Source organism: Hemicordylus capensis, chromosome 2 (genome assembly GCF_027244095.1).
Source record: "Hemicordylus capensis ecotype Gifberg chromosome 2, rHemCap1.1.pri, whole genome shotgun sequence".
NCBI classification, from domain to species: Eukaryota; Metazoa; Chordata; class Lepidosauria; order Squamata; family Cordylidae; genus Hemicordylus; species Hemicordylus capensis.
The window spans coordinates 393106091-393133108 of NC_069658.1; the positions used below are offsets into that span (position 1 = coordinate 393106091).

The 27018-nt window shown below is 42.7% G+C and overlaps 3 protein-coding genes across 12 annotated transcripts in view; 1 reads left to right on the forward strand and 2 right to left on the reverse strand.

Moving 5' to 3' along the window:
* UNK (unk zinc finger) overlaps positions 1-1656 on the reverse strand; it is an 84466-nt gene extending 82810 nt beyond the window's left edge. For 3 of the 5 annotated variants that reach the window (XM_053299131.1, XM_053299132.1, XM_053299130.1), the window contains exon 1: positions 1418-1655. In XM_053299131.1, the coding sequence (XP_053155106.1) occupies positions 1418-1515 (98 nt within the window). In that variant the 5' untranslated portion in view covers positions 1516-1655. Of the gene's footprint in view, positions 1-1417 lie in introns of all 5 variants that reach the window. The other 2 variants (XM_053299134.1, XM_053299133.1) reach the window with 1 other exon arrangement.
* On the forward strand, positions 1360-10440 carry LOC128346158 (histone H3.3A). 2 transcript variants are annotated; one of them, XM_053299150.1, is made up of 4 exons: positions 1360-1383; positions 8989-9130; positions 9476-9629; positions 9744-10440. In XM_053299150.1, exons 2-4 carry the CDS (start codon positions 9003-9005, stop codon positions 9870-9872), a joined length of 411 nt encoding a protein of 136 aa, XP_053155125.1. In that variant the 5' UTR covers positions 1360-1383; positions 8989-9002; the 3' UTR covers positions 9873-10440. The 2 variants fall into 2 exon arrangements, with proteins under 2 accessions (XP_053155125.1, XP_053155124.1); XM_053299149.1 differs by lacking the exon at positions 1360-1383 and adding an exon at positions 8377-8553.
* A 519-nt stretch (positions 10441-10959) lies between these two features.
* The window catches only part of LOC128346156 (uncharacterized), a 45240-nt gene continuing 29181 nt past the window's right edge, over positions 10960-27018 (reverse strand). For 2 of the 5 annotated variants that reach the window (XM_053299137.1, XM_053299136.1), the window contains 8 exons: positions 22670-22802; positions 17827-18023; positions 16872-16917; positions 16707-16772; positions 12708-12767; positions 12281-12363; positions 11612-11706; positions 10960-11241 (listed from right to left, as the gene is read on the reverse strand). In XM_053299137.1, coding sequence (XP_053155112.1) covers positions 11207-11241; positions 11612-11706; positions 12281-12363; positions 12708-12767; positions 16707-16772; positions 16872-16917; positions 17827-18023; positions 22670-22802 — 715 coding nt within the window. In that variant the 3' untranslated portion in view covers positions 10960-11206. The remainder of the gene's footprint in view (positions 11242-11611; positions 11707-12280; positions 12364-12707; positions 12768-16706; positions 16773-16871; positions 16918-17826; positions 18024-22669; positions 22803-27018) is intronic. The other 3 variants (XM_053299141.1, XM_053299139.1, XM_053299140.1) reach the window with 3 other exon arrangements.

Here is a 27018-nt window from a genome sequence, read left to right on the forward strand (position 1 = left end):
TTAAGAATCTAAGACAGAGTTATTTCCCAGTTCCAACCCAGTCATACTTTACCTTTGCCTAATATCCTGCTGTACAACAGTTTTGCACGATGCTGCTAAGCAGATGGAAATGGGGCGGATACTAGTGTAGTGCAGTTGACCTACACAATTGTACAAGAGCTAACTTGGGCTAAGTTGCACCAGCAGTGTAACCCTACAGTCTCACCTTACAGTGACAGGAGTCAGTGCTACAGCCTCAGTCCTGAAGTTTGCTGGGCCAGCTGCTCATAGAATTAGGTCATAAGAAAATTTACCAAGGTTTTCTGAATAGAACTAACAAAAAATTTCCTCCTATGAATTCCATGGAAAAGGCCACATTTCACTACCCAAAATGTACCTTGATTTATGACTTTTTAAAAACCCAAACAAAGATTTTGTTTTATGATAACTGATAATGTATGTTGGCAGTTCTTATGCTCTTTCTTTTACTGGTATCATTTATTTGAAGAGTACACCACATTACTCCACATGACATTCCTATCAAGCATGACATCCTTTATTTCATAACACCGCCGTTCCACAGCGCTCAAGAGAAAGACACACCAGAGCTCCCCTCATTTCTGAAATTGTAATTGGGCACCCCTGGAGTGAAATACACACTAACCATAATGACAGACATCAGTGAAAGAGAATGGCAAGAAGGGCCAGAGTAGCTCTGGCATAGCATGGTAGGATGCTCTTTCTTTTGTGGAACAGCCTTTACTCCAAAAATGACAGTTAGGAGGAGAAAACAGGGGACGGCCTTGTTTGGTTGCAGTACAATCCCCGGGGCCATAACGCTTTACAAGGATCCGACCAGAAAAAGTAAGGAAATCTTTTGTTTTTGAACATTTGACCACGGAATCGCCCTACTTTGTGACAATACGTTACCGTAACACACAGGAGGGGGGCGGAAGGTTGGCGGACCGGGGCGGCGGGCGGGCGGTCGACGGACACAGCAGCCGCCTCCCCACCCCCGGCCCGCAAGGAGGCCAGCGCGGCGGCCGAGGCGCCAGGGGTGCGCAAGCCGCAGCGCATCACGGGCACTGCGCGCCTCTGCCTGTGGGGTGTGTGTGTGTAGACATCCTCTTTGGCGAGGAGATCTAGGTCGAGAGGGACAGGGAGCCGTGGGGCTATTTTTGCGCGGGAGTAAAGAAGCGCGAAGGGGGTGTCGGCTCCTGCCCCGCCCCCTCCCACTCAGACGGAATTCCACGGGCCCAGGCCGGCCACGACCGGTTCCAGCCGGTTCCGGACGGGCGGTTGGTCTCCGTGCGCGCGTGCCGCACGCTGCCCGCTGACGTCAGGCGTGTGTGGCGCGCGGGCGGGCGGAGGGGTGCGGCGGCGGCGGCGGCGGTAGGAGCAGCAGTAAGTGGCGGCTGCGGGTGTTCCCGCTACGTACGTGTAGTGCTGCGGCTTCTCGGGCTGCGCTTGGAGCGCGCTGGCGGGCGCCACCGACCCGGTCGCGGGAGGCCCGGTCGCTACCGGGCCCTTCGACATGTTTCTGCCTTCCGCTCCCTCCTCCGCCGCCCGCTACCACCGAGGAGGAGAGCTTTATTATTCACTCTGCGCGGTCCGCACGGAGACCGCAATGCGCAGGCGCTGCCGCCGCCATTACCGCCCCGGGTTACCCAAAGCATGCTGGGGCTTGTAGTCCCGGTGATGGCGGGAAGTCCCCCTTTTCTTTTGCTCGGCTTCCGGCCCTTGAAACTACAACTTCCAGAGTTGTCCTGCGCACGCTGTCCCGGATCATGCAACAGCGCGGGGTCTCCTAGGAACTGTAGTTTAGAAAGAACTCCTTTGTGGATTACTAGCTACTCAGCAGTGCAGTACAAGCAAATCCATTTACTGTGCAGAGCAGACCACAAACCGTTTAAATGTAAGCAGTTGTGTTTAAAGGTTAAGAGCCCTTCCCTAACGATGGTTACTCGGAAACTAGTGCCGCTAAGGTCAAAGGTATTTACTTCCCAGTAAGTGCCCATAAGATTAATACAGGTTTAGTGGTTTTGCTGTTTGGGGATTAATTAGCTATAGAAAATGGCAAATGGGATTCCTGCTGAGAATTTTAAGTTCTATAGAAATAGGAAGTTGGCAGTCAGGGCGCTTAGTCGGAATCCCATTTAAATAACATTTTGATGGCTTATTACAGCATGATAGCTATTGTCTGCTGCTGTGAGATACAGGAGTACTAGTAGTTTGCCATAAACTATCCCATAAACTTTAAAAATTGTTACATTTTGCTATAGTTGATGTGAATGGGGCTCGTTCCTGGGTCTGCTTAGCCAATCAGTCAGACACAAGGATTGGGAATTATTAATTGAGGTTTATTGCTACTGCAGTCAGCAATAGGTAATCAAAAGGCTCACGCTCTCAAACCCGTAATCGGTTTGAGTTTTGACCATAGTGACTGGAGATATTTTAGCTATTATTCATGCAATGCATATATACCCATTTATGTACTACTTTTCAGTATATCAAGTGCTTTACCATTCTTACTTTATATGTGCATTGAAGAGGTATTATGATCAAAGCATATCTATAGCCTGTCCTAGCCTTTCCAATCCAGCCATATCATACTGGTTTCAATGCAAACCAGTCAGATGCATGTTTACTTGGAAGTGAACTCTATCTTATTCAAACCAGTTTTCTCCCAAGTAAGTATCCATAAGTTTGCAGTCTTAAACTGTGGAATAGTATACTGTTTACGGCCTAGCCCTTTCTCTGCTCATTCAAAAATTAAACCCCTTTAAAATAAGTTGGCTTTATTTCCAAGTAAAGATTTTTTCCCAAGTTAAGGGTTGGTTGGTTGATTGATTGATTAAGAGCCGTCAAGTCAGTGTCGACTCTTAATGACCACATAGATAGATTCTCTCCAAAATGATCTGTCTTCAGCTTGGCCTTTAAGGTCTCTCAGTGGTGCATTCATTGCTGTTGTAATCGAGTCCATCCACCTTGCTGCTGGTCGTCCTCTTCTCTTTCCTTCAACTTTCCCCAGCATTATGGACTTCTCAAGGGAGCTGGGTGTTCACATAATGAGGAGATTCTCACGATCAGCAAAAAGGGGGCTAGGGGAGCCTAGCCCACTTTTTGCTGATCATCTGCTGGCAGCAAACCCTCCTAATTTGCCCTCCCCTTAGCCAAGGTTAGCTGGGCGAGCGCTCTGCTAACCTCGTCTTTCTGATTGTGTATTGCCGCGGTGCAGCTCCATACCGCAGCAACACATGAGGAGACCCCCACCAGGTGACTGAAACAAACCTCCCGACCCTGGGGGTCTCTCCAGGATGCCCCCTACACTTGCGCGGGGCATCCTGGAACTTCCAGGGGCCACGCAGCCCCCGCCGGCTCCATGACAGAGCCGGCAGTCATGTGGCCGGCTGATCCAGCTGCCCAGGGCTTCCCTTCCAATCATCTTCGGGGAGAGCAGACTAAACCCACTCTCCCCGCAAACCCCTAAAGGCGAGTCTCACTAATCATGAGACTCGCCTCATTGTCTCCAAATTATGTGGTTTGAGCCTGGTCATTTGTGCCTCAAGTGAAAATTCTGGATTGATTTGTTCTGTGATCCATTTGTTTGTTTTCCTGTCTGTCCATAGTATCCTCAAAAGTCTTCTCCAGCACCAAAGTTCAAAAGCGTCAATACTTTTTCTATCTTGCTTCTTCAAAGTCCAGCTTTCACATCCATAGAGTGTTACAGGGAAAACCATTGTCCTAACGATTCTAATCTTTGTAGTATAGACACGTCACGGCATTTAAATACCCTTTCCAAGGCCTTCATTGCAACCCTACCAAGTGCTATTCTGCAGCATATTTCTTGACTGCTTGTCCTGGATCCTTTACTGTTGATGGTCAGTCCTAAAAGGCAGAAGCTATCCACCACTTTAGTGTCTTCATTATCAATTCTGAGGCTGGTTGCTGTACCCGTTGTCATTAATTTAGTTAAGGACTGGGCTGGTTTTATTATATTTGAGTAAAGCTTGAGGTTTCTAAGGAATGGGTTAGAGCTTTTTGGTTATAATTTCTTTTAAACTCCAGCACCCTATAATAAAAAAACTGCAAGCCCATTGAAATTGGAAAATCTTTACTTAAGACAAGTTTAGTTTCAGCCCCTGAAGTCAAGGGGCTGAAACTATTTGAAATGCAAATCTTTCATTCTGTGAATTATGGATCACCTTTGAAGGTATCACTAGATGCCTTCCTGATCCAATACATTATAGATTAATTTGTGTGCCTGCTTTCCACAACTCTTACTCCAGAGCCCTTTTACTTGAAGTAAATGGGATGAGTACAGGATTGTTCTAAATAAAGTTGTACATTGCATTATAACACCCTGATCCTAAACATGTCCAAGTAGCATGTTTAGAACCAGGTTGTAAAACTGTAGTTAATCATTTAAACTATAGTCATTGGATTACCCAGTTTTATCCATATTTTTCAGTGGGACAAGGCATTCTGCCCAGGCTCTTTCATTCCCACGAACAGCCTCCTATTTGGACTTCTCTTACATAGTTTTGATGAAAGCAAGTATTGATGGGATGAGAAGGTATTGATGAAACTTTTGTGTGGAACAAATATGTGTGTCTGTGGGAAAGAGTGAAAGTGAGCATTTGCATCCTTGCATTTTTGTGTGCATATGTACACTTGAGAGGGCATGATTGCATATGTGTGTGTGTGTAGGTGTTACCTACAGGACTATTTAAAACTGGAGATGTGTTCTTAACCTCTGGTTGATACGAATTATTTACTGTTTGATCCTAAGAAGGTTTGTAAAGAAATAAACTCCGCTGAATTCTGGTGAATTCATGCATAGGAATTGGTCTGCTATCTTCACTGGCCTTTCTGTGGGTTTAAAAAAAAAAGCCTCCTTATAGTAATATTTCAGGTACATTGTTGCTTACTAATAGATGGTTACATATGTTGTTTAGGATAATGTATCATCATCCCTAACCTTTAACTTCTGGAGGCTAGAAGTCAGTAGAGGGAATTGAATACACTGTTACTACCCTGTTCAGAATGGGTTAGTACCAACAGTCGCCTAATCCTATCTCCTTCCTGGACCTGTGATGCAAGCAGAGGCATATGTTACAACAGCCATAATAGTCTTATGTGAGGCAACCAGGACACAGAGCTGCTGCCTTTAAAAAGCAAAGAACAAATTGTGTTTCTACAGCTCCTAATTAGTGCAAAACTGTGCTTGTGGGGTTAGGAACTCGGGGCCAGCTCAGCAGGCCTAATAGGACCTAAGGAACTGTATAGTCCCACCTGCACAGCTTGATGTTCCTACTCTTTGTAATAGTGAGTCTGCTTTGTGCTGAAGCAGCATTGGATGCTGCTCGTTTGATGCCAGGAACAACACTAAAGCAGGGACTGGGTTCCCCTTGGACTGCATTGACATTATGAGCCCATACTAGCTGGGTATGGGCTCAACCCTTATTCCATAAATATCTCACAACTGCGCCAATTCTCAATCCACCTACTTTTGCAGGTTTCCATTTAATTCAGCTCAACTACTCTACAGTCAGTGGTGCTCTTACCCCTGGACTTCAGGGCCGAAGTCCAGGGCTCCACATCCCCTGGGGGCCCCAAATCCTATTTAGTCTGTCCTTGGGTGGTGTGGTCACTGCTGGCCCACACTGCACCAGGCAGCCAAGTGTGATTGTGACCTGTACTGGGTGCTTTAGAGACAGAGGGGGGAGTAGGGACAGAAAAATGTGGGATGGGAATATGTTAAGTTGCGTGTTGAAATGTTTCTGCTAATGCATACTTGTATAAATATACCTGTTTTATATTCTTATGTGTTCAGTTGCTATTCGTGTCTTCAAGAACCCACGTGTTATACTGCGTGTTTCATGGTGTGTGTGCACATGTGTGTGCGTAGGGGGATGATGATTAACTTGCAGTGGGGTGGGGGCGGTGTTTCCAAAAGCCTTTAGGTCCAGGCTCCAAAATTACCTAGGTGCACCTCTGTCTACAGTTACTATAAGGAACTCACTTTAAACCTAATTGCATAATGCCAGTGTGGTGTAGTGGTTAGAGTGCTGGACCAAGTCCGGAGAGACCTGAGTTCAAATCCCCATTCAGCCATGATACTAGCTGGGTGACTCTGGGCCAGTCACTTCTCTCTCAGCCTAACCTACTTCATAGTGTTGTTGTGAGGAGAAACTCAAGTATGTAGTACACCGCTCTGGGCTCCTTGGAGGAAGAGCGGGATATAAAATGTAATTAATAATAATAATAATAATAATAATAATAACTTCCATAAGGTGTGAGAAAGCATTTCCCATTGGCTATATATTTCCATATGTCTGCATTTGTTTAATTGACTGCAGACTAATTGACTCAACAAATACGGCAAGAGAACTGGGTAAGTTAAAATGTATTTGTAAATCATGGAGTAGTTGTGGACTGCAAAAGCAATATACAATAACAATAATAATACTAAATGAAGGATTGAAACAAGTGGAAGACATTAAGCTACAGTGTCTGTTCTACAAAGCTTCTGTGTTTTAAATTAAGGAGGACAGCTATTGTCTATGTGTGGTGATTCTCTAGAATAAAATACATTGCTTAAATTAGCAGCATTTGGTCACATTGATCTATGCCTGTTTAAAAATGAAGCTATGTCTGGTATTATGTCATACAACATTTATTTCATACAATGTTAACTACCTTTATCAATATAATTAACATCCCGTGGTCCAATGGGAATAGGACTTGGTAAGGTGTACAGTATATGTCTCATTGGTGATAGTATCAATTTCAACTTGTACAAAGAAAATAATTTCAAAATACAAGATGCAAAATATTGAATTCTTTAACAAAGATGTTAAGTTCAACAGAAATGCCCTAGTCAGTAAAGCTTATGTGATTGGTTCTGCTCACTATGTACTCCGTTTTAAGCCTACAAACACAGCCTGTTTGTGTTTGGTTTTACGTTTTTGTTTTTGTTTTTACTTTGCAAAGCATTGTAACATTAAAAACAACAACAAATTTGATAAACTTACACTCAGTTTTAAACACATTTAAATTATAAAACTGTAGTTCTACATAATAATCAGCTCTTATATAACCAGTTTATTAAGAATGTATTAGAACATAAGAACAGCCTTGCTGGATCAGGCCCAAGGCCTATCTAGTCCAGCATCCTGTTTCATACAGTGGTCCACCAGATGCCTCTGGGGAGCCCACAGGCAAGAGCTGAGGGCATGCCCTCTCTCTTGCTGTTGCTCCCCTGCAACTGATTAGAGGCATCCTTCCTCTGAGGCTGGAGGTGGCCTATAGCCCTCAGACTAGTAGCCACTGATAGACTTGTTTACCTTATTTAAAATAATGTACTGTACATTACAGTTACATTATTGTAAATAATAAAGTACCCATGTTTTATTGGAATTAGGGGCCTTTTTACTTTTTAATTATACATTTCATGTATGAAAGATGTATATGAAAACCTACCAACTATTTTGTAGATGATATGCAATTGTCTGCATTTCTCAGGGTGTTTTACAGCAGAGACTGCAAAATGAGGCCCTGATCCTAGAACCTGCAATGATTATCTGCAATGAACTTGTGAACATCATACTCTGTATACTTGTCTGCAGACCAGGAGCTTTTCATATTTCTTTTGTATGCTTTGTAAATGTTTGTGCTACTTCTTTCTGTATTTGTTGTATAAGATTGACTTTGACAGTCAAGTCAACTAGTGTGTAAAATGGATTCTCAGGGTTTGGGGATTTTCTTGTGGGGTGGGTGGGGATATATGTGTATTTATTTGCATTTTATTAGAAATGTTTTTTGATAGAGGAAAAAATATCAGTTTCCTGATCTTGATGTATCTCATTTATAATGCTATTGTGTGAAAGATAGTATAGAAATTGTCATTTTAAAGTGGAATTTGTGTAAAATCTTTTTTTTTAGAGAAATATAAGTAAAGAAACATTAAATAAACTTGCAAATATACAGCATTGGATGTGTTATTGCAAAGGTAGATGAATGTGAGATCTGGCTACAGCCTTACTACCTATGTTAGTCTCTCCTCTCCAGGCATCTGTTTAGCTTTATTTTTCCCCAGTCACCCTCCCCATTGAGTCTGGGACGCTCAAAACAGACTGCTTTTCTTTCCCATTGACTTTCCATTGTGGAGCTTTGCAACAAAAAGTAGGATCCAAACTATGTTTTCTATCGGCCAATCAGAACTACCATCTCGGCTACAATTCCAATTGGTCTGCTCTAGCTCACAGTAGCCAATCGTCGCCCTAGTTTAAGAACCAATCGGCTGTCGAGCTTTCATCCAATCATTTCCGAGATCCGGGGAAACGGCCTTTGTGTCAATTGTCGTCACTGCGCCGGCGGAGGTAGACGCCAATAGCTCTGCGCGCTGTGTCTCTGTATTGTGAGGTCATGACGTTGTGGCCCCCCTCCCTGTATAAATACTGTCCCCGCGCTGGGGAGGGGACAGTTACAGGTTCGTTGGAAAAGGAGGAGGACGTAGAGACCGGCTGATTGGAGCGGAAGTGTTTTTCAAGGGATTTGTTCCTAAAAGTGGTGAGTGGTGAGCGGCCTGTAGTGGGGGGAGGTTTTGCAAATGACCCTTGTTTTTTGAGGCGCACTCGTGGATGAGGAGGGGGGGACTAGGAAAAGGGCAAAATGCCCTTTGTTCGGTTTGTATCGCTGTAGTAGAGATAAATAACCTAGTGGCTACCTCCGCAGCAACTTAATTACAGGCGGGGTGGGGGGATTGGTTTCGGTCCCTCTGTTGCGCGTGGGCGGGAGATGACGTGATTCCTCCTTCCTGTCCCGTGGGGGATGTGCTTGGTTGGCTGGCTGCCACCTGTGGGGAGTAGTAGACCACTGACAGCGTTCATCTCGGTTTCATTTCGGGGGAAGAGATGGCCAGTTCAAACTAATGTGGCCGCATACCGTAGGGCAGTGAGTGTTAGGAAATTCTGTTGACGCATTGCATTTTTTTTTTCCTTCTAGAAAAGTAAGGGGAAATGGCCCGTACCAAGCAGACTGCCCGTAAATCCACTGGTGGCAAAGCTCCACGTAAACAACTGGCTACCAAAGCTGCTAGGAAAAGTGCTCCCTCTACTGGTGGAGTCAAGAAACCTCATCGTTACAGGTTTTCATATAATACATACATTTTTAAAAAGCAGAATGTGGGTGTTTTTCTTAAAACAAAGAATCTAGGACTATCATGTTAATCTGTAGAAACAAAATGATAAAGAGAGTAGTGGCACTATTCTAACAAAAATGAGTCCTGTTGGTATTATCTTTAAATGGACAATAATATTAAGTAGCCTTGTGCCTGACAGTTGATGTCATTGTAAACCCAGTGGGACCTCAAAGCATTTTTTCCTTCAGGGGTGCTTCTCTGAAAATTGATTCTAATGTTGATGTTACCCCAAATTGTTATATTGTGTTGTAACACTGTGTGTATTAACACTTTGCTTTCATTTCTCTTTAGGCCTGGCACTGTGGCATTGCGTGAGATTCGTCGTTACCAAAAGTCCACAGAGCTTCTGATTCGCAAGCTTCCGTTTCAGAGGCTGGTAAGGGAGATTGCCCAAGACTTCAAGACAGACTTGAGGTTCCAGAGTGCAGCCATTGGTGCACTGCAGGTATGATGGGGTTCAAGAACTACTGTATGCACTGACTCAGGGAGTGGTGGTGGAATTACAAGTGCCAGTTGGTTCATGGTTCCTAACAGTGTCTTTGTCTTGTCTCTAAAATAGGAAGCTAGTGAAGCATATCTGGTGGGTCTCTTTGAAGACACAAACCTGTGTGCCATCCATGCCAAGAGAGTCACCATCATGCCCAAAGACATCCAGTTGGCTCGTAGGATACGGGGGGAGAGGGCTTAAGAGGAGGCAGTTTTTATGGTGTTTTGTAGTAAATTCTGTAAAATACTTTGGTTTCAATTTGTGACTTTTTTTGTATGAAATTGTTTATAATATGTTACATTTGTACTTAAGTCATTCCATCTTTCACTCAGGATGAATGCTAAAAAGTGACTGTTCACATAACTCAGTGATGTGAGCCTTGTTGCTCGGCAGTGACAAGTTGCTAATATGCAGAAGGGATGGGTGATCTTTCTTGCTTTTTATGCATGTTTCTGTATGTTAATGACTTGTTGGGTAGCTAAAATTGTAAGGTACTAGAATTGATATAAATGTGTACAGGGTCTTTTTGCAATAAAACTGGTTATAACTTGATCCAAGTGTTTAACAATTGGGGCTGTTAAGTCTGACCATACATCACTGTGACAAATGTGGACTTTCAGAAGGGTGAAACTACAAGTCTTAACCACAGTGTAACTTACAGTTTCCTAAAAACGTAAACCTGGCAGCTATAGAATACACTATGTGCATTTATAATAGCTATTTTATATATTGTAGTGTCAACATTTTTAAATTAAATGTTTTACATTCACCCAAGGAGTCTTGTCATTGTTGTGGGGAAATTAGTATTGCTCTCTTATTGACTAACAGTATCTTTGCTCAGATCAAGTTAAGCCTGTTCCCCGCCTCATAGTTTGGTTAGCCTGCTGTAATTATATAATTGCTTCCTGAGTATAGTCCACAAAACAAGGCTCGTATTAGGCTATAGCTTCTTGAAACTTGAGAATACTGTAAGGCTTGCTGTTTCGGGGCCTTAATTGACTACATCAGCAATGAATTAAGTTGTACTTAGGACAACTAGCGACGCCTCACTGTTTACCTTTACAACTATGCTGCCTTGGGTACTTCACCTTTCCCTTTTAAGATGATAGGCTTGTTATTGAATTACTTTTCCTGCTACTCAAATTCTCATGGGTTTGGCTTTTTAAAAGCTAAGCAGAAAACTAGTCCCACTACACACACAATTGAACTGGTCTACCTTCCAATAAGCTTTCATTGCTGATTTGATGACTCCGTATAGTGTACAAACTACTCAGTTAAACACAAAACATACTTTGGCTTGGTTTTATTCCAACTCTTAAAAGGTTAGTGTAAACATAAAAAAGCAGATACAAGAACTCAAGGGAATCTCAAGTAGATGTATTTCCAATGTGGAGATCTAATGCACTCCCAAGAATCATCATACCCTGACAAGCCTGCTCTTGAATCATCACTAACTGAAACTAGGCCCTTTTGAGGCCAGTGGAGCTCCAAATGTAGGTCATTGGCGGAAGCCTAGCAGCAGCACATCACCTCCATCAGACAAACCATTCCGTGTGTTTAAATCCTGCAGCTAAAGAAACAATCTGGTGTTATTCTAAGCATTATTTTTCCTGAAGTTTTGGCTTTGCAGTACTTGTTCTAAAACAATATTTCCCCATTGTCATTTAGAGCATACTTTTGGATATGGAAATTTTGGAATTTCTTATGTTAATCTTTGGTTAAGTACCGAAATGTACCCAGCTTTGGAAATCCTCCATATCTCTACACTAGGATGTTGCTACTTTTGACACTATGTTTCCTTTTATCTTTCCTTTGTATATTAGCAGTTAAGCTATTAAAAAGTGCTTAGCTAAAACCTGAACATACACTAAAATACTATATTCATAAAATAACTTACTGCATTTTTTACTGTAATACACCCAAAGCACAAATACCCTTACCAATTCTTTTGATTATTTCTTCACTTTCTTTTTCGGAATTTGATTCAAACAGAAGACAATCAAAGGTGCTGTTTTCTGGAGACTCTGGTGAAGCCCTGTATAATGAATTGCTGATGTCAACACTATATAGTCAGCTAATAAGGGAATGACCACTTTTAGCTCTTGGTTCCTTTTGTTCCATCATTAATATCCATCAAAACAATGGGAAGTCTTACTGGCTTATTGGCAAGTTGGGGTGTTCCTAACAAATCAAAGCCTTTGAACTCCTAGAGATTACTAAAGTAGCCTAGGTCTAAGCTTTGTTGTCTGTATCATTCTGTCAAATGGTGAGATGGATTTTACCATGCAACAGAGACAGAGTTGGGTAGAATATGTGCTAAAGCTGTATCGTGAAAACTGATAATCTAGGCACATCTTAGTTATGCATACTACTCTAATTCTGCAACCAGACATTTTTGGATGAGTTCCTTAAATATTTTTTTAAATACTTGGTAAATTTCAATAGAATTTGTACTTCATTGGTTGTATAAGCATTGAGTTATGAAAAAATGTCTAATCTTAAATAGCTAGGTCCCCCCCTCACACACACACCCCAAAGAATACACTGCTAATGAATTATTTTACTATGTAGTGAGAAAATCCTTGTTAGATCTACACATGTAAACTTACACAGAACAGAAGGCGAAGAGATTGTTGCTATCCAGACGTCGTCCCACAGAGGAGATGTCTGTGTAAGGGTAGCAAAACAGAACCTGGCAGCAACGAAGTGACTTGATTAGACACTGACATAGAACTGATTATTTCTGCTAAATGTGTGCATATATAATAATTCGATTTCTATACTGCCCTTCCAAAAATGGCTCAGGGCGGTTATATATCATACCATCACTAAAGTAGTATATATTTACTGTACAATAAAATAATGGCTCTTGCCATACCTTAAAAACAGTATTTTCCGTTAGTTATGTTCTGTCCAACACGGTATAAATGGTATTATAAAGCATTTGAGAAGGCCATAGTATTTTTAAATATAGTCCTCACAGATGCAACCAGGAAACATATAAGCAGGGTGGGGAGGGAGAGAGAGTATTCTAACCTTTGAAGATGTTTTCTGTTGTACAAGGACTTCTGTTTCTTTGACATCAAATAAAACTTCCTGGTGGGGGGGAAATATTAAAACTGTTCACAAGAATACCAGGAGAGTAATGTATGAGAAAGTGGCAAAACACCTGTGGCAGAAAATTGGCAGGTAAGAGTCGGCTGTTAGTCTTTAAAAAAATCTTTTCTCAGTTTTTGCTTCTGTCTACTTTGGTGTGATTAGAGAGAGAAATATGGTAAAAGCCTCAATAACACTGAGGGGCAGCTGGAATTAATTATCTCAAAACTACCAACTAAGTCACCTTGCCCAATCTTGCATCCCAAAACAGTGTAAGTGAATCCTGAGTCTCAGGTTTGCAGAAAATGTGAAGCTATTACACTAACTTACATAACCTTAAATGCAACAGTCCTATTACTGTGTAACAGGTTTAAATTAAAGAGAGTACTTTAAGATATGGAGCTCAATCCAGCCTTCTGCCTTAACATGGAGTATGCCTTCAGTATATTACTACAGCCTTGTACTTAGACACTTGTCTGCAGTGAATACAAATACACCTTCAGGAAACAAAGCAGGGTCTCACCACAGCTGTATTTGAGCCCTTTGTGTGAGCTGTAAATGGGGCACCTAGGGAACCACATCTGGACTGCTGACAGCTATTTTGTATGTGTACTGTGAAGGAACAGTGAGAGCAGTTACCTTGACAAAAGTTCCCAAGTGGCTCACATAGAGAAATAAATAAGATGGAGGGGGAAAAGTAGGGAGAGTGCCATGACGGCAACTTGCCAAAACATTTCCAGGACAGTGAACTCACTTGCCTCTTGGCTTTCTGTCTTTCAAATGCTTTTTCTGATATAGCAGCAACAGCTTCCTGTGTTGCATTGGTGCAGTGTCCTGGCTATGTGACAGTGACACTGGTACAACAGCCTGGGTTGTGACAATGCATCAGCACTATGGTGATTTGAATCATCTCAATCACTTGTCTGATGGTGGCACCAAACACTCAGGAAATCTCAATGTGATCGCAGAGCCTGAGAAATTCAGTGGGTGGTTTGTTGGCCAGGCAGGCAGACTGGATGAGGCTGGAGCCAAGTTGTACAAACAGAAGGGACTGCTGCTTCAAATGTTTTCACTCAGATGATGGCAATTTTAAAACAACAACACCTATCTCTGTCCCTGTGCCAAGACCATATACAAACATCAGTTTCAAGTAGTGCGAGTAACTGTAAACAAAGTTTACATTAAACACAGCCACCAGCTTTTTGACAACATCCCACACATATAGTGGGGGGCAGGGAAACAAACAAACCATCTGTCCTGTGTTTCATGAATGAACTCAGTCTTGTTTTATCCATCAACATTTCTATAGCCTTCCGACATGAGCACAATGCTCAATCATTGGTCATTTTATGCCATGACAATATCCCAAGGAGATTTCACACATATCAATTAAGAATGCATACAATCAAAAATAGAAGAGGGTTTGGTGGCTTGGCAAAGTGGGCGGGAGGGATATGGGGATCTCCATGCTCTGCTTTCCTTTTCAGAGTTGTGTAAAAGAAGAAGACACTAAATTACCAGTCTTAGTAGGCAGTAGGATTAGAATTCCTACTCAACAGAACTCCATAACCCAGGGTTTCTTAACCTTGGGCCCCCAGATGTTGGACTACAACTCCCATCATCCCCAGATATGGCCTTTGTGGCTGAGGATGATGGGAGTTGTCATCCAAAAACATCTGGGGGCACAAGGTTAAGCAACTCTGCCATAACCAATAATCAGAAGCAGCAGGGGTTGTTGTTGTTATTAAATACACATCACAAATTTGCATGCCATAGTTCTGATAGACTATAAGAGGTTGCTGCTTGAGGTATCCAGGCTCCAAGTTGCTTGAGGACTTTGTGCTTATTGTGCTTTCTCTCCTAACACATTTACTACAGAAGATTAGAAAAGGCCCACTAGAGATGTCTGCCTCTTGGATCCCAGCTAGTGGAGACTACCAGGGAAAGATCTTGGGGTTGTGGTGGATAGGTCAATGAAAACATCAATTCATTGTGTGGCAGCTGTAAAAAAGGAAAGTCCCCTGCTAAGGCTAATGTGGAAAGGGAATGAAAATAAGACCAACAGCATTCCAATGCCCATATGCAAATCAATGGCACAGCCACACTTGGGATACTGTGTACAGTTCTGGTTTCCTTATCTAAAAGATCGCATAGTAAAGTGGGGCACAGCAGGGGAAGATGCTGAAAAGATAACTAAAGTAATCAGAGGGCTGGAGTGCCCTCCCTATGACAAAAAGCTAAAATTGTGTAGGTGTGCTTTTTTGTTTGGTGTGTGGGGGGGAGAAGCAATGAGGGAAGGCAATATGATGGAACCAAAGATGCCTTTAGACTTCTTGCCCTGTTTGTGACCTTCTCAGAAGCATCTTACTGTCCAGTGTCAGAAACAAGATGATGGACTAAATAATTCCTGGTCTGATCCAAGAAGGCTTTTAAGTTATTATGTGTCACTGTCCAGCTGGTGGCCTTTGGTAGTTATCTGGGTTGAAAAAAAGATTGTTGTACACTCAGATAGGAACACAGAGATTCATTTTGGGGGACTTAAAAACACAAAAAAGAACTGGTCCAAATGCACAGAATGTGCCCCAACTCAAGTAGCAGCTATGGGGCACAGAGATCAAGATCATGGTATTTGTAAAGGACTATTTAATTATTTCCCCTTGCATTGTATCCTAAAGAAAATGAAGCCTGCACTGAAGGTGCTCTCAGTACCAGGTAGGGAAGCTCCCCAAGGGAGAGTTGGAAGTTTCCTTCCTGGGGCTAACAGCAGCTTCACACACACACACACACACACACACACACAAACACACACAGCCAAACGTGTATTTAATGTAATGTGCCTTTTGGTCCTTGGTCTTTTGTGTGTATTTCTTTTAACTGTTATAGAGTGGTTACAGTAAGGGTTAGATACTCTCCCTGCGCACCATGACTCCGATCCCGATGATCCCCAACTGCTATTTTAGCTTTAAAAATAAAAGAAAGCACACAGGGCCAAACTGTGTTTAACATTACAAACAGTTTGGCCCTGAAAGTCTCAGAATGCAAGAATTTGCATAATTGAACAAAAATATACCCCAAATGCTCTAATTTAGAATGTTCTGGTCTCTTCCTTAATAAAAGGCTCTCACAGCATTCTTTACAACTCCCATCACCATGCAACCTGACAGTACATCTCTTCTAAAGGCCTGAAAGGAGGCATCATCTTTACAGAAGCGATAATATGCGGCATCAGTTACTCAAAGCAGCAAATCCTCATATTTTCTGCCTATGCCAATTAGGCCACTGTGGACATATTTGGTTTGTGTATCCAGGAGAAGAGTAATGGATCCTGAAATACAAGATACTGAGAGAATAAAGAATGCTACTTTTTCAGCAAAACTAGTTTATATTTTGACCCATTATTCTTGCCACTGGATTTGTTGACCACTGAACGCATTTGCACAGGACTCTTATAAAACGATTAATTATGAGACCCTGTCAGCTTGCAGAAGCATTTAAGTGTGTGTGTGTGCACGCACACACACACACACACACACACACACACACACACACACACACACACACGTGCGTTCAGGTTGATCCTCAGGTTCATTATACATTTTAGTAACTAGTATTTAGCACAACAACTTCCTCATGCTCTTTGATTCCTGTTCCATTTCCCTTTTATTAAAACCGCTGTTACTTAGTTATGTCATATCAGGGCTTTCACTTAAGAGGAGGAGGAAGAGAAGCTACACATCTGGATAGTGGTTCCAATTAATTTGAGGGCTTTGGGCTGCACTGGCAATTGGTAAGTAAGAACTGGTTAATGGACTGAAGTGGTCAAACTCTACTTTGTCTTCTCAAGTTTAAAGAGCCAAAAATTAGGACTGAGGAAAAGCCTACTCTCACCCAACCCTGTTCTAACCTCCACATTTTGAACAATCACAACCAGAAACTTACTTGTGGTGGCAAATGTTTCTCTAAAATCAAAGGTATGCCTTGGTCTAACACCTCTTTGCCTCCATACTGAAAATAGACAGAATGAGAAAGACAACACAAAAACAAGATAAATGACAATAAGAAAATAAACAGTCCTCCCTCGTCTACCCAGACTCCCAGTCTTACCTTTCCTACATTGACCTGGCCTAAGTACCGCAGATTGTACAATAACCTGAGGAAAAAAATGGTCAACATAATTAGTCCCAAGAAGTCTCTGAATATCTCTTTAATCTACATGCAGCATTTTGGACAGTTCAAGCTGCACACCAAGGACACTTGCCCTCACAGAAGAATTTTGCAGGATGGTTCTGAACAGTTTCACTATAAAAAAAAAACTGACTGAAGGATAATTTACACTTTCCGGGCACAGCTGATCATAGCTGCGTGAAGCACCTCCACTGTGATTGGAGCATGTACATTTATTTGACTGCTTTATTTCAGAATATAGATCCAGGGAATAATTGGAAAAGGAGGGGGTCCTCACTGCATACTATCCAGAAAAGTAGCTATTTAAACATGCATACAGAATCCACAGTTGATTATATCTATACCAGAGATAAAGTGTTTAACTGGCCCTATGTTTCCAGAAGGATCTCCACAACACTCATTGGCATGAAGCAAGCCCTTTATATGTACAGAACAACTGAGATGGTACTCCTAAGCTGGTTTGACCTTGGAAATGCTTTTCCTCACCTCACAACATTGACTTATGCTTGTTTTGTCTTCCCCCTCTGGCATTTTCTCATCCAGTTAGGAAGTTAAAAACATACATATTCTTTGTTCTCTCCTCAGTTTGATGTATGATGTCTTTTCCTTCTGTAGGTGGCTAGAAAGACCTCAAGAGTGGTACCTCATAGATGCCACACAGGCAAACCTTGATTTGGGTTTTGGTTGTTCTCTCATGAGGTCCATGTTAGCTTATAGCAGGTACAAATCCAAAGAAAACAGCCCAAGAACTACAAAGTTCTCACCATGAGGAAAAGCTGGGCTAATCTAAGCCTGCTACATTGTCAAAAATTTGCCCAAACACAGAAACTGGAGTCACTTTGCTGCCACTCATTTCACAGCAGTCCCCCCCTACCTGCCACCCTGCAGGCTCTGGCCCTCATTCTTGTCTTTGCACTTGTGCTCGTGCTGGAGTTGGAAGCTGGGGATTTTCTCTCGGAGAACTTTCAGGTAGGGCAACAGTGGCCTGTACATCCCTCCATCATGCCATTTCCAGCGGATCAGGCGGAAGCTCAGTGGCTTGCCCTTCAACTTCTGAAGCACCGTCCCAGCCTGAAGGGAAAGAGAGGCACACTGTCAGTCGGCAAAGAACCCCGAGCATCATTTATCAGACCTGAATTCTTTTTTCATCCAGCCATACTATCTCTGTGGGCTATCAAGAAGTCTGACAGAACTGAGGTTTGTTCACATGTTATGTCTAGACAGAAACAGAGGCATCACAGTGTACAATATTCGATTATTAGTTGTTAGCAATGAGAGGGTGTTCTTCCTCAGCACTGGCTTGCATCCCAACCTTGCACAAACATAAGGAGGCTCACATATGGTTCCTTCTCCACCCCGCCCTCCCCACAATATCCCCTTGCACCCATAAACCTCTCCTGTGGATTGGGGAACCTCTGGAAGCAAGTGGTGTGGGGCAGAGTGAGGGGGCTGGCCAGACACATCAAGGCTCTGCTTGGGTAAGAGGCAGCCCCCACTGGGTTTTTATCCAATTCTGCCTGCCCCCTGACACCTATCCCACCTACCTCTTGAGGGACCCTTGACTCTCAGGAATTGAAGCTTTTCAGGGGGCTGCTGCAAGGAGGAGGACAAGGAGCTCAAACAACCCTGTTGAACAAGAAAACTTGCCCTTTTCATATATGATTTTTTTTAAAAAAGGAAGGGGCTTCTTCTCTTTTTAATCAAATGCTAACAGCACTAGGCAAATATATTTTTATTTACCCAGGCCTTCCAGCATGTTATCTAGCTGGGTTTAATCCACTGTCTTTTATTGTTTTATTCTGCTGCCTTTTATCAGTAGCTGCTGGGTTTCATTGTTCTGGATGGTGTTGGCTTTGCTTAGATTCAATTTTCGCATTGTTGTGAGCTGCCTTGGAAGTTCGTATGTTTGTTTGTTTTTCAAAATGAAGGGCAGCATAGAAATGTTTTAATAAATAAATGGAACAGAGAGTTGTAGCAGTTTTGCAGGCAGCCTGAGAGGGAACAGTGGTTGATAGGTCTTTGCCCAGAGAGGATGGTGTCTGCCCCTTTAGCAGCTCTCAGGCACCAAGAATGTATACACCGGCTACATCTCTGGCACTTGTGCTCCACCCACCCTTTCATCTATCTTCCTTCTCTTTCGGTTGTGACAAGCAGGACTTATTGCTCCAGGGAGAAGGCTGGGCAAAGAGTCTGGTGAAGAGAAAGGATAGATGTGTATATCTACCTGTCTGCTTCTGGGATAAATTCAAGGTGCTGGTATTGACCTTGAAAGCCCTACACGGCTCGGGGCCGGGGTACCTGTCGGACTGCATTTGCCCATATGAATCTTTCAGGGCCCTCCGCTCATCATCTCAGGCCCTGCTCATGGCCCCACCACTAACTGAGATCCGGTTGGCAGGTACTAGAGACATGGCCTTTTTGGTTGTGGCCCCTTGGCTTTGGAACACCCTCCCCAAAGAGCTTCGCCATGCTCCCTCCCTCAGTGTTTTTAAAAAACATCTTAAAACACACCTTTTAAAGAAGGCTTTATAGTGCTCCCGTTTCTTTTTTCTTTTTTTGGTTATATCTGGTAGGCTCGTTGGCTTTTTATAATTTTCAGTTTTAATTTGAACCTAGTAATGATTGTGGTTTTTAATCTGACAACTTTTGTTTGTTTGTTTAATTTAATTAATTTTATTACTTTTATTGTATCTAGTGTCTATCTGATTGTTGTGAGCCGCCCCAAGCAGTAGTGCACTGGAGGGGCGGGGTATAAATATTTTAAATAAATAAATACTCTTGGTCCCTCAGGGTTGTTCAGATGTTATTGAGAGAAGACCTAATAATCCTAAGGGAGGAAAAAATGTATTGTTTTGTTTTATGGAAAAGGTGATGAATTCAGGAACAAAGAGGCTTTCTGTTAAATATGACAGGTGTCCATTTACCATGCATTTCAGAATTAATGGTAATTCCACAATTCCCTCACAGTCAACTATGGGCCAGTTCAGATGACTGTCCACTGGCAGATACAATAATATTGGGGACGCACCGATAGCATGCCCACCCGGACATCACCAGTGGGCATCCCAATGCACTCTCAGGATGTCCTTTAATTGTGTGAATTGCCCTTCCACACATGCTCCGGAACCCCATTTAAGCAGGGTTTTGGAGAGTGTGTCAAGGGGTGACTCTGAGGAACACTGCATATCCCTGATCCACATCATCCCCCTCCCACAGCTCTTATTTAGAAAACAAAAAACAAGCACATCCATTTGAACAATGCATTAACCAAACATGTAATTTGGCCCTCAGTGAGAACAGTGAAAGAGTTTTTGCACATAAGGGTATCTTTACATTAAAGTCACTGTTCATATGAATGTGGTCTAGTGTGGTCACTTTTTCCTGAAATAGGCTCTATGTCCTTAATAACAATACTTAGTATTTATATAGCACTTTTGAGTGTTCCAAGTGCTTCACATACATTGTCATTTTGTAATCCTTGTAACAGCCGTGCAAAATCAGTCAGCAATATTAGCCCCCTTCAGACATGATGAGTGCAAGTGGCGCTCACAGTTTCAGTGCCAAAAGGTGGGGAGGAAGTCCCACCCCAGTGCTTCCGTGAGCGGCAAGCTGGATTTCTCGAGGTTGCTGCTGCTCATGGAAGCGCCAGCCATCACAGTTGCGGTGCTCCCCACTTTGCACAAACGGAGGCATAACTAAGCAGCTGGCTGGAGGGGGCCAGAGACAGCACTGGGGTGGGACTTCCTCCCTGCTTTCGGCGCTAATACCATGAGTGCCGTTTGCACTCATCAGGTCTGAAGAAGACTATAATTCCTTGTTGCAGATGGTGGGAGGAAGGTCACTGAGAAAGAGTAACTTGCCTAAAGCCTCCAATGAGTTCCTGGCAGAGGCAAGATTCAGGCCAGGGACTTCCTGATTTAGTCTTTTAGCCACTCATTGTTTTATTGGATTTTGAGATTTTCTAGACTATTCCCCCCCCCCAAAAAAGCAAAGTGGCAAACAGTAAAACTTTAACAAATTACACAGTAAGAGCAACATCAGCTTTAAACAACATAAAATAGCATTTTAAAATGCAACAAACACAGTGAGTTCTAAAAGACCTGGGAGAATTAGAAGGGCTTCAACTGGTGCTTAAAAGACAGCAAAGCAAGGGACAGGTGAGCCTCCCTAGCGAGAGTGTTCTACAGGTAGGGCATCACAACCAAGAAGCCCTCTCCACAGGCTGCCTCACCTCCAAAGGCAAGAGCAACTGGAGGAAGGCCTCCAAAGAGGACCTCAGTGCACAGGGAGGAACATATAGGAGCAGACATTCTACTCCACTGTACCAGCTCTCCTTAATAGATGTGTAACAGGCAGAGGCTGCTTTGCACTAATGATATAGCTGCAAACACTGTCATGTAGATGTTAAGAGCAGAGAGCATCTGTCCAGGTTACAACCCTAACATGGTCTTGTCCCAGGGGCTCAAGGCAAATAACTTTATTACAGAACTTTTAAACATGCACTTATGGAAAGCGCCTAGTAAAGACTGCCGGGGAAAGGTAGAACAGCAACCAATAAATAGAGCACATCAGAAGTCATGATTTGAAAAGTGATTTTCTAACCCTTTCTTTCTCACCAGCTCCAGTCACATGGAACTTGTCATTCACTCAGACTGTCATACCTGCCAGCTCTGAGTACACCAACAAAAAAACCCTCTTTTTTTGGGGGGGGGGAGTGAAAAGAAGCACTGGAGTTTCTGGAAACAACATATATCGCTCCCCACTCCTACCCAAAATAACCCAAGTTGGAGAGGAGAGCTAGTCTTGTGGTAGCAAACATGACTTGTCCCCTTACCTAAGCAGGGTCTGCCCTGGTTGCATATGAATGGGAGACTAGAAGTGTGAGCACTGTAAGATATTCCCCACAGGGGATGGAGCCGCTCTGGGAAGAGCAGAAGGTTTCAAATTCCCTCCCTGGCTTCTCCAAGATAGGGCTGAGAGAGATTCCTGCCTGCAACCTTGGAGAAGCCCCTGTCAGTCTGTGAAGACAATACTGAGCAGATAGACCAATGGTCTAACTCAGTATATGGCAGCTTCCTATGCGAACAAACCCATGATTCAGATTATTTGTACAGGCACCGGCATAAAAAGAAAATTTCTCTTGATGAAAAAAAAACACCAAGCAGAAAACAAACATAAATCTTGAAATATTTAAGCCTCATTACTTTGACAGCTCTTCCACAAATGTCTTACTAATGAGAATCAGCCAAGAATCAGCCATTTGTTTTTAATTAAACAGCGGCTTTCCTACCAGCTTCAGCATACAGTCAGACTATGGTTTGCCAAAGTTGTGAGTACAGGAATAAGTGTCTTTTATAATTGTATGTAATGTCTCCATTGGCTCCATTTCATACAACTATAAAATTTTAAAAGTTAAATCAAGTAAGTCTGATGTGATCAAGTTAAATTTTTGAAATTCTAAACAAAAATCTGTATGTGTACTCTGCCCTAAAGGGAAAACCTGTTTATAAGCACAATTTCTTCCTTGATCTTTCTATATCCCTCCTATATTCTTGAATCTTTATAATGATCCCCAGGTCAAACACTAACGCTTTTGTTCTGCACAGTTCCCATAGCAACACTGCACAGCCATCTCTCTCCTCTTTTTCTTCGGATCTTAAATCAGCAGGCAACGTGTCAGTCTTGGTCCCCAGAGACCCCAGTGCTTCCTTTCACACCTGTCCATTACAAGCATTCCTCAGTGAAGATCCATTTATCTCATCAATGACGTCTCCAACCAGCACCACCTCATCCACCTCTGCCTGGCTCTGTGGAAGCACGTCTATTATGAAAATCCGTCCATCCAAATACCTGAGATGAGGGGGGAAAAGACAAGCGCTCTCTGAAGAATGAAGTATCACACATTTGAGCAAAGGAAAGAAGGGAGGCAGGGGCAGAAGAAAGAGAAAATTGCTTTAAAGATCTTTGCTCAAAACAGCAGGAGCTTTTCCACATGGAGCTTTTATAGTGCTTTTGCATACTGAGGCTTGGGATACATTCATATGAGGGCAGGATTTAGCCCAAATTCAGTACTGAGACAGCAAGATACTGTTCATATAGCAAGCAAAATTACGAATGGAGCTTAACTCGGAGTATCCGCATCCAAAAATAGTTGCACTTTCTAAAAGGTTTTCCTGGAATAGTGTGTCATTTTTGAGGAGTATGATTCTGATGTGTGGAGAGAGACTCCACGGATAAAGAGGATCAAAATGAAATTGAGGTTTGGCTTTGCTGAGTGCCTGCTGACTGAGTGCCTGCTGAATGCACTCTGGTAGACTTTTTTTCCTGTGCCCTGAAGTCAACCTCCGTTAATTCATTTCTATTTTGTCTTTAATTTTTAAATCCTTCCTGAAAAGCCCGACTCATTTTAAACAATAATAATAATTTGCCGTGGGTCTTGCACAAGACTGCCACGTCTCTGCTAGCCAGCTACAAGGTTTTTTTTTAATCATAGAGGTCAATGGAAAATTAGAAAAAAATAGTAAGTTGGGAAGGGCTGGCCATGGAGCTCTGAAACCAGGCACAGTTGTAGCACAGGATAGCAGGACTCTGTGCACTAAATTTGAAGCCAATCAGTCAATTGCTTAGTTTTTAATAATTTTTTAGATAAGGATGCTTCATTTTTAAAAAATCACCCCATCAGTCTTGCACAAGCCTGTCACCAGGTGGCCAGTTGCAGTCTTGTACGAGATCAAAAGGGAAACAAAACAAAAAACAAAAAAAGTGAAATACTCACCCTGTCTAAAAAATTATTAAAAATAAATCAATTAACCAATCAGCTTCAAATTTAGAACACAGAGTCCCACTATCCTGTGCTACAGGTGTGCCTAGTTTCAGAGCTCTGGGCCAATCCTTCCCAACTTACAATCTTTTCCATATTTTCCATTGATCTCTATGATAAACTATAGATCCGTGGCAGCCTTGCACAGCAAATTAATTATTAATTATTATTATTATTATTAAATGAGTCAAACTTTTAATTTTTTTAAAAAGCCAAGATTTAGAAGAATATAGGGTCTCCATTACACATCACATATACCTGTTCCTTCTTTACCTGCACACCTGAATAGGAAGGAGGAGGTGGGGCACCCACTTTCTCTGAAACCTCACTGGCCAAAAATGGACCAGAAGGATGGCAGGGAGGGCATATAGTATGAACAATCCCTGCTTGGAAACAATCTAAGGAACTATAGCCAAGCTTCATAGGATATAGGAATATGAACGGCCTGAGCTTTTCTCTGAATTATGCCTGAAATTTTTTATTTCCGCTTTGACTAAAAATGTCAATGTCCTAAAAAAGGACATTGTAGAACTGGAAAAAGTGCAGAAGAGGGCAACCAAGATGACCAGGGGCCTAGAGTACCTTTCTTATGAGGCAAGGCTACAACACCTGGGGCTATTTAGTTTAGAAAAAAGATGTCTGCGGGGAGACATGATAGAGGTCTATAAAATCATGGATGGTGTGGAGAAAGTAGATAGAGAGAAATTCTTCTCCCTCTCGCATAACACTAGAACCATGATTGCCAGGAAATTTAAAACCAACAAACGGAATTACTTTTTCAGACAACGCATAATCAACTTGTGGAATTCTCTGCCACAAGATGTAGTGACAGCCAATGACCTGGATGGCTTTAAGAGAGATTTGGATAACTTCCTGGAGGAGAGGTCTATCAACGGCTACTAGTCAGAGGGCTATAGGCCACCTCCAGCCTCAAAGGCAGGATGCCTCTGAGTACCAGTTGCAGGGGAGTAACAGCAGGAGAGAAGGATGTCCTCAACTCCTGCCTGTGGGCTTCCAGCGGCATCTGGTGGGCCACTGTGTGAAATAGGATGTTGGACTAGATGGGTCTTGGGCCTGATCCAGCAGGGCTGTTCTTGTGACTACTCTCTTACTAGTAGCAAACTTACTAGTACTACTCTCATCCTCCCATGTTAGACCACTTCCTCTGGAACTAAACCTGGCAGTCCGGAAAGGCTCCAGGAGGTTTTCCAAACAGCAATTTACTCCTCCTACACAACATCTGGGGTAGGAGTGAGTTCGTACAAGGCAGGTATTTACAGCACCTTCAGTTCAATGCTGTTCATACAACCAGTGGTATTGCTCAGCTTTTTTCATGACGATTGGCCCTTAATGCCTAACATAAGCATCTTTTGAAAGTTGCACTTTGCTGGAGAGTTGAAAACAGTTGTGTAGTATACTCTGGCATTTTTCAGACCTATGTGGAGAGACCCCACAGATAAAGGGGATGAAGTGAGAGGTGGAGGTGTGGCTACTTGCCCAAGAGTGACTTTGGGGTGTTGGCTCCACCTGTCACCGCTCTTAAGCCCTAACTGGACAGACTTGTTTCCTGTATCCTGCAGTCAACTTCTGGTCTACAGAGCAATATAATTTTCTTTATTTCTCCCTGGTGCTCTTGTTGATTGCCAGTGGTACACTAGAAGAATGGATAGGCACTCTGCACAGGCAAATACAAAATTCATAGCAGCTTTGTACTGTACTGCAGGCCTGTGCAGTTTGATATATCTAATAGCAATATTCTGGATATACCAGAAATAATTTCAGTCCAATATAGGGAAACCTATATATCATATTGGAAATACTGGAATCCCCTCTTGGAAAATAGGAAGATAAAATGGCAGCATAAATACAAAATGGCAGCCACAGTCACTTTCTGCAATTCCCCCCTGCCACCGCAGCTGCAGGTATTGTTCTCTAAGCTTTGTTTTTTGCTTGACAAGGTATCCTTGTACAACATGCCTTTGCAAAATGAACAAAACAAGAGATAAATTCTTTTGAACCAGCATAAGTGTGCAAGGACCAGTGTTCTTTCTAACAGGGATTCCCAGCTGTTTACTACAACTCCCATAATCCCCGAGCCAAAGTCATTACAACTGGAGGATTCTGAGAGTTGTAGTCAACAACATCTGGGAATCCTTGTTAGAGAGAACACTGACAAGAACACCTTTTTAAACCAGGAAGTCTACGGGGGAAAGAGAACAAAATCCAGAATGCATAATCGCTGGGCCCTGAAATTTGGCACACAGGTAGTGGAGGATGGCACTGTGTATTTAATTTCTGTTAATTTAATTTCAAGTAAATTAGTCCTGTTGTTGGCTTTCAATAATTAAAAGTTAATGGATGGACTGATTTTCTTGAAATTAAATAGACGGAATTCTGCCATCCTCCACTACCTGAGTGCCAAATTGCAGAGCTCTCTGCCCAGACATTTCTGCATTCTGATTCCCCCCCCTACTCACTTTTCCCCATAGAGTTGGGATGGTTGGGATGTAGTGCCCCATGACAGTAACTGGAGCATCAAGTTGATCTTGTGTGCCAATACTCTTGCGCAAGAGCATCTGGAAACATTTTTTTAAAAGGAATCTACATGTATTCCTTTCTTCACTATCTGGGCCAAAGGGAAGAGCAGCAATGGAAAGTAGGTGGGTTTGTGAGTATGTGTGCTGTGCTATAGCCCTCTATAGCCCTCCAATGGCAAAAATATAGAAACATGACTAAGCCATGTTGTTTGCTCAGGCATCTGAATGAGCTTGCACGTAGATGGTCTAGTGCAGGACCACCGAAAATAACAATCCCCCCTCCCACACAAACCCTGAGAACTTTGCATAGGAACCAGCCTGAGAACTACCCCCTCCCTCATTGAGAGTATGACTGCTTTGTATTAATCACTGCACTCAGTCACTGTAGATGGATCCGATTGATCTCCCTAGCACATATCCTTGCACAAGTACACCCGGTAAAAACTGAGGGAGGCTAACTGAGCACCACACATGTGCACACAGGTAGTCCTTGCATACTTGGGTGCAAGGTAAATGCACAAACAGGGAGCAGAAGATGAGGCACCTTGGCCTCCTCTTGAACCCTACTGGCCAGAAATGGGCAGGATGGATCAAAGGAAAGTCTGCTGTGTGAACTAAACAATATTTGAAAAAAAGTAAGGAACTATAATAAACTGTAATAAAAAGCAGTGATGTGAATGGCTACGATTTACTCTGATTTATGCTTTCT